Genomic DNA, 7,816 nt, shown 5'->3' on the forward strand with positions numbered 1-7,816 from the left:
GTGCGGGGGCTGCCCGGTGCCCCGCCGCCCCGGTCCGCACCGCCGCCGCGCCCGCGGGCAAGGAAAAGTTGATATTTACTTTTGTCTGGTTTTGGAGCTGTAAAACGCAGGACACCACACTGCAGTCTAAATTCACATTTCAAAGGGCTGACATAAAACGCTCATTAATGGAAGGCTGGATTTTGCAAACAACGCCTAGAATGTTTCCTAAATATTTCGTGGAATGTTTAGGGAGACTTTAACACGTTATTAAAAAAAAAAAAAAAATCTGACAAGTATCCCATTTTCGAGCTATGAATCATGCGCAAGAGCACAAGAACTTAGGAGATGTGTGTGACTAACATTAGCGGGAACAGCTCTCCTCGAAAAAAAATCGACCCCGCTTTTAATCACAGGAAACGTTGGGGTGTTTCTCCGGGCGATCAAAACTCTCGGGTTCTCAGGGTCTAAATACTAGATGATGTGGGTGAAAAAAAATCACGGCGAGAATAAAGGCTGGCCAGCTACTGAAGAGCACTCCAGAGATGCTAACGACAAAGGATTTATCTTCGTTTAAATGGTTGCCATCAGCGTCATTATTACTAGCAAAGTTATCACTGAAGGGAGACTTTCCGACTGTCACGTCTGCCGAGCGTGGTAGCCCGTGTCCCCTGCAGCGCCCAGACGCTGCACTCCACATCACCCGGAAAAGAGCGGAGGGATGAGCTAACCGAGCCACAGGTAACTTTGGAGACAGGGGGTTGGAGGTGATATCCCGGCTGCTTCCATGCCTGCAGACAATAAAGCCGCGTATCGCCTATTTCTATCACTTCTGATAATAATACTTTTAAGTGGGGAGACTTTATTGGCGGTGGGGAGGGAAGAAGGAAAGGGATGGAAAGAGAAACCTGCCGCCAGGATGAGATGGCACGACGGCGGGGTGTTTTAAATCATGGACGCATTTAATGCCCTTCGGTTCTTCTCCCCGCTAGAAGAGCGTACGAGAGAGAGCATTGTCCCAGAAGGGGAGAAAAATCGCAGGCTAGCTTCGTAGAGAAACGAGATTTCAGAAAGTAGAAAGGAGATCGTGTTTAAGGTCGCAACGAATGAAAGATATTAGAAACCAGGAATTCTAATTCCTATTTCAATTTCCAGGCGACTGCTGTAGGTCCGCTTGAACCGGCGTGTGCCGGCAGCAGCGGGCTTATAAAGTCTCAGTGTAGGGTTCGCGAGTGTGAGGGATGCGCGGGGGTGCTGGAGTAATTCCTAAATAAAAGTACTAATGCAGTCGGAAAAATGGGAGGGAAGAATAAATAGATGTCAGCGGCAGGGGATTCTCGGTCCATCGCTCCTCTCCCAACGTTTCCTCGCGTTGCGATCTAAAATCCGCCGTAGAGATAATAATAAAGAAAAGCGTTATCTAATATTTAGCATGTAGTTCTGTCCGAGGACAAATGAGAAAGAAGCTGCATCATTAGGACCTAAAAGGCAACAAAACAAAAATCAGAGCATAATGATGCACCTAAATGAAGGGGGAAATGTTGCACAGCTCATTTTATTAATCAGACTGTCAATTTCACCCCAGAGGCCAAACCCCAGAGCAATTCAAGCAAGATCTGATCAAGCTAAGGACAAGAGCTTTACTCCTCACTTCTTGTCTTTCTTTCTTTCCACCTGGATATATTTGTCTGCTCAGAAGCCGCCTTCATTATCCACTGACAGGAGCTTGTATTTATTTGCTTATAAACCTGTTACAATAAATGATTATTCGAACAGCGTCATTCGTACCTTAATGACGAGCACTACTTTTTGATGAATGACATTTCGGGCTAGAAAGGATGTATGGGTCATTTTGACCAGTCATTCCCTCGCTTTGGCATCCCACAATTTTTACGCCTCCCTCAAAAAGAGATAATAATATTTAGAGACACTTGCCGGGCTGAATGTGAATTAGCCCCTGCTGCAGCTCATCATTAGTACAGGACCAGCCCTGCAACTTTGACATTTTTTATAAAGCTGAGATGATGGAAAGAATAAGAAAAGAGATGATCCTGATGGAGAGAGGACTGCACAGCCCTACAGCTGGCAAAAGGCTCTCGAATTTGTCAGACTCAGCTGGAAATGCGGTGCTGGAGGCCCTTGAAAATTCTCAGCACAGTGGTCGCCTCAGCCCGAGACTAACTTCCGCCTCCCTGCACAGCGCGATAGGGGACATCTCCGCCAAAGGCAAATTCGAAATAGACACTTTATTCAATCTTCAGCACCCGAGCAGCGAAAGCGCCGTCTCGTCCGAAATCCCGCCGTCGGAAAGCAGGAAGAAAATCAGCCTTTATTCGGAAGTTGCTCAAGAGGCAGATATGAACAGTGATGTGGAGGTGGGCTGCTCCGCACTCCGCTCCCCGGCCAGCCTGACTTCCTCCCAGCTGAAGGAAAACAGTAACAAAGGTAACTCTTCGTTTCTCATCTCCATCTAAGCCCTGCGCTTTGCCAACCGGGTTTAAAAAGCCAAGCGAACCCACCGACACCGCCAAAGTTGCTCGCCTCTGCAAACGGCGCTCTCTCTTCTGCCGAGACAGAGCTGGAGGCTGTAAAATATTATTGTGATTGCTGCGCTATCCCGATAGCCGGGACACTGCCCGGGCAGCTCCTCTGCGGGTGCGTGCGTGTGTGTGCGTGCCCAGATTCATCTGTATGTAGCTAGATATCCAGAATAGCTGTGGGCACGAACATCCACCCACCTGGATTTAGGGGAACCTTTCTCCTTATTTTTTCTCGCGCTCTTGGAGCCCTCTGCGTCCTTCAAGCCGTGTATATGTGTGTGTGTATACATACATACATAGATTAAATTAGAGAGAGAGGTAGAAGGGTGAGGAAACTGTCCGTATTTGTCTGCGTTTGTCCTTCTCTGTTTATACGCAACGTGTCATCCCGTGTCCATTTAAGAGTAACTGGGCATTGTTCACTTTTACTCTGTTTATAACAGAGGAGCTGGAACAGCCCTGTCTCGTTCCTGCTTTGCGGGGCATAGTGATGGACGATGGCTGTTATTATCGCTGTAACTGGGGAGGGGGGGCGGGAGCCAGGTGAGCGGTGGATTTCCTAGGGGCCACAGTGCATGCCTTTTCCCCCAAATGTGCCAAAGAAAGGAAGGGATCCTCGACGGAACGCGCGAGAAAAATTGGCGCTAGGGCTGCTCAGACTCGGTTCGTCTCAAACGAAACCGAACCCTTCCAAGAGCGAAAGGCGAGAGGAGAGCCCAGGGTTCCTGGCAGCCCGGCCGAGTCCCCGCACACCCTTCCCGGGGCTCGGCGGCTTCGGGCGGTGCCGCTTTGTAGCCACACGAACCTCCCGGTTTGCCCGCACTAAGGCGGCTCTGTGACAAAAAATAATAATAATTAAAAAAAAAAAAAAAGGAAAGAAAGAAAGAAAAAAAGACTAAAAAATATCCCCCCCCCCAAAAAAAAAAAAAAAAAAAAAAAAGGAAGGAAGCAAGGAAAAAGCCCACCCCAGACCCAAGCGTATCGATCGTATGAAGGGCAGCAATTTGTCCGGGTGACAGCTCGCGGGAAGGCCGGGCGGGCCGGGGCTGCCCCCGGCCTCTCTGACGGTGCGCTCGCCCCGCAGGCTACGCGGAGAGCAGCCCCGCGCCCAGCGCCCCCGCCGCCGCCGCCGCCGCCCCCGCCGCCGGCCTGGGCAGCCTGCACAGCACCAGCGCGCTGGGCGGCTCGGCGGCGGGGGCCGACCAGGTGCGGAGGTACCGAACGGCCTTCACCCGCGAGCAGATCGCCCGCCTGGAGAAGGAGTTTTACCGGGAGAACTACGTGTCGCGGCCGCGGCGCTGCGAGCTGGCTGCCGCCCTCAACCTCCCCGAGACCACCATCAAGGTACGGCGCGCCCCGCTCCTCAAACTTGCCGCTTGCCTTGGCTTTATTTTTAGTTTCCTCAGCGGATTTTATTGAGCTAGCGCGTTTCCTAAGGAGGAGAGGGGAGAGAAAATAAACGCAGCTGGTACCCGGGGCGGGGAGGGGGGGAGAGGCAGAGGGACGAGCGCGTCAGTACCGGAGGTCACGGTTCTCCGTGGAGGGGGAGGGGAGGGCTCGGAGGGAAAACGTTTGCTGCGGATCGAAGGGATCCTCCCCGGGCACAGGCTCAGCCGGCTGCTGCGGGCTGGCGAGGGACGGAGGCGTCGGTGCCCGCCGGTGCCTCGGCCGGGGAGGCTGGGAGCGGGCCGGGAGCGGGCCGCGGGCTGCGGGCTGGGGGCTGCGGGCTGTGGAGCGGAGCTGAGGCCGCGCTGTGCTTGTGTCCCCGCCAGGTGTGGTTCCAGAACCGGCGCATGAAGGACAAGCGGCAGCGCCTGGCCATGTCGTGGCCCCACCCGGCCGACCCCAGCTTCTACACCTACATGATGACCCACGCGGCCGCCACGGGCAGCCTGCCCTACCCCTTCCACTCGCACGTCCCTCTCCACTACTACCCGCACGTCGGGGTCACCGCCGCCGCCGCCGCTGCCGCCGCCTCGGGCGCCGCCGCCGCGCCCTTCGCCACCTCCATCCGCCCGCTGGACACCTTCCGCGCCCTCTCGCACCCCTACTCGCGCCCGGAGCTGCTCTGCAGCTTCCGACACCCCGGCCTCTACCAGGCGCCGGCCGCCGCCGCCGCCGGCCTCAACAGCAGCGCGGCCGCCTCGGCGGCGGCGGCGGCGGCGGCAGCTGCGGCGGCGGCGGCGGGGTCGGGGCCGCCGGGGGGCTCGGCGCCCTGCTCCTGCCTCAGCTGCCACAGCAGCCAGACGGCGGCGGCGGCGGCGGCGGCAGCCTCGGCGCTGGGCTCGCGGGGCGCCGCCGCCGCCGACTTCCCGTGCACCGCGGCCGCGCAGCGCTCCGAGAGCGGCTTCCTGCCCTACTCGGCCGCCGTGCTCAGCAAGGCCGCCGTCGCCTCGCCGGACCAGCGGGAGGAGGCGCCGCTCACCAGATAACTACCCCGGCCCGCGCCCGGGGCAGGGGGCGTTTTGTAGGGGGGCGGGAGGGCGGCGGCGGCGGCTCGGGGCCGGGGGGCGCCCCGGGCCCGGCCGCCGGTTCCCCCGGCGTGGCTGGCGCTGACCGCCCCGTCGCGGCGGGGAGCGGGGCCCGGCGGAGAGGGCGCTCCGCGTCCCTGCGCCCCCGCGGAGGCGCCCCCGAGGAGGCGCCCCCGAGGTGCGCGGAGCGGCCCCGCGCCGCCCGACGGCCGGTCTGGTGGGGCCGCGGGCCGCCGGGGGAGGGGGCCGGCCCGAGGGAAGGTGTTTGTGTTCCTTTCTTACATTCTTTCCCCCACTTTTTATTATTATTATTATTATTATTATTATTTTGGTCTGAGTTGGAATAAATGGGAAATGTCTCGCGTATTTTACGCACGGAAAGCGGTAGCTAATGAGGCTGCTGCGACGGGCCAGTAACGGGAAGGGAGGTGGGAGATTGACAGCATTGGGAGAGGCATTTTTTAAGCTCGTGCTTTCCAGCTACCATAGCCCACGCAATCTGGGAAATACTTGAATCTCTCTAGGTGTAGGATGTTGTCCTGAAGCATTTACCTTACAGACACTTTGCTAAATTTGATTTTTTTCTCTTAGCGTGTTTCTCTTCTTTCGGTAAAACGGCTCTCGGATTTATTTCTCACACATCTCTGTCGCGCCTTTGCCTCTGAAAAGCCACCGCTGGGTAACTGAGACCTGCTATACCAAACCACTGCTACTGGAGGGACTTCCTTGAACTTGAAGAAAGGCACATCAAAAACCACCAGTGTTACTGCCATGTCAATTTTGATGCTAATAATGTGCAGATTATGACGAAAATTGCCAATCATGTTCTCTGATGGACCTCCTTTGAATGTGGAATTGGAAAAAAGTTCCCCGCACAGAGACCTGCTGTCAAGTACTAACAACCCGCTAAGGGAAGTCATTAGAAGAGACAGATAAGAGACTTGGTACATAAAACATTGTTCTTGGTGCATAGAATGTATGTTATTTAATGTTATATCTGTTACCTGAAGTGATTTCGCACAAGAAAGCCACTTTCTTATCATCTCAATTGCCAATTTTCATTTTGGTAACTTGGACGCCCCGGGTAGACTTTTCTCTGTTAAGTTGATATTCTACCAATGTGAAGAGCCTCATTAAATCAAACCCAGATATTTCCATAATGCTCCCTACAGAGCCACTTCACTCTTCACATAATGAGATTTTTCTGAAGAGTTGAAGCCCTCATCTAACTTGCTATTGCTTGTTTAGGCCCTGTGTGAATGTGAACACACACACACACACGTACGCTCTCTCTCTCACACACACAAAAGTCTATTATATATTTCGAAAAAGTGTCCTGAAATACTTCTATTTTTAAGACACTGGATTTTTTTTTTTTCATATTCTAATAATGAACTTTCAGGAAACGATTTTAAAGGCTGTGCTGTTTTGTTCAGTGAACATAAATCGTAGTGATTTTTTTTTTTTTTGGTCAAACGGGACAGATTTCTTGGGCAGGGGTAGGGAAGGGCTAAGTAAGAAAAATCCCAAGGCTTCTGGAGCGGATTTCTGACAAGATGTGTACATTTACGGTTTAGAGAACTTTAAAGTGCGCTAGAAGATACCTAACCCATCAATCTCTCATTTTGTAAAGAACAAATAGCAAGACTACTTATGTAAAAATATTGATTATACCAGCTGTTGTTCACTGAGTTTACATTTAAATTTTTTATTAATATATAATTTAAGGCTAAAGAAACTAGACCAAAACGTAGCACTCTTTTACCAGCTTAACCTTTTCGATTGTTGGAATCATTTGTTATGATCGCGCAAGTATTGGATGTATATACGACGATTTTGGCAATAATGTTTACATTTTTCCAAAATATATATATATGTCTATGAAATGATCGATGAGGACGCTGGTTGGTAAAATTAACATAAATTCGTTTTATGTTAGGTCCGTTGGACCTGGTTATTATATGAAACTGTAAATAAAGTCTTTGTGCTTTAAATATTGCTGGCTGTACGAACTCACTGTAAAATATTTTACAAATGTGCAATAATTATAAAGCTTTGTATATTACGTTATTTATTGTGTTTGGTCATGTAAAATAAATGTTATTTAAATCAAAGCGAGGTTATTTGTTTAAGAGGCTGCAAAACATTGCGTACTGATGTTTGTTTTTAAATATGGCATCCAGGGTTATGAGAACTTCTTAAAACAACATATTTAAATGCCTTTTAATACACATATCAGATGGATTAATTCATACTAATCAGTACTTTTACTGCGAATGCTGTGCATTACTCATGTTTATAGCAGATGTGTAATAAGTCCAAACATTGGTTTAACATTAATTGGCTGGCTAAACAGATGTATGTTTACAAATATTCTATAGATATTCTATAAGGAAAACGACGAAGAGGAATTATTTCGTCCACTCTTTATGCTTTTGTCCGTTTCTGGGCTTCCCATTTAGATGAGAAAATATTAATCGTCCTTCATTTCGGGAAAGGTGTGCCTTTAATCTCGTGTCGAAAAGGCACCCAACAAAATCCTCGGGCTTTTTTTAGCGCCGAGCGCTCTTTCCATTTGTCAGGCAAAATGATGCTGCGACTCTTTCTCGGAACAAAACCTGCAAACGCGGCAAAGATTTTCAGACCTGTTTCTTCTTTTCTCTCCCCCACACCCTTCGCGCTTATCCCAACTGTTCGTATATTTACAGATCGGCCGTAAAATCGATATTTCGATGGAAAAATGCAAGAGTCAATGGTGTGTGCAAAGCAGTCTATTTCTATTCGATTTGAAAACCAAGATGTCCCTTCCACGAAATTTTCTTTCAC

The 7,816-nt window shown here is 51.0% G+C and overlaps 1 protein-coding gene across 1 annotated transcript; it reads left to right on the top strand.

The window, feature by feature from the left end:
• Positions 1–2,000: 2,000 nt before the first annotated feature.
• Positions 2,001–4,951, top strand: EVX2 (even-skipped homeobox 2; the record flags this gene model as incomplete). Its single annotated transcript, XM_084288940.1, has 3 exons — positions 2,001–2,424; positions 3,604–3,863; positions 4,292–4,951. The coding sequence occupies 3 exons, from the start codon at positions 2,001–2,003 to the stop codon at positions 4,949–4,951; spliced, it is 1,344 nt and encodes a 447-aa protein (XP_084145066.1).
• Between the last annotated feature and the right edge of the window lie 2,865 nt (positions 4,952–7,816).

The sequence above is a fragment of the Netta rufina genome (assembly GCF_964035555.1).
Source record: "Netta rufina genome assembly, chromosome: 6".
Lineage (NCBI taxonomy): Eukaryota > Metazoa > Chordata > Aves > Anseriformes > Anatidae > Netta > Netta rufina.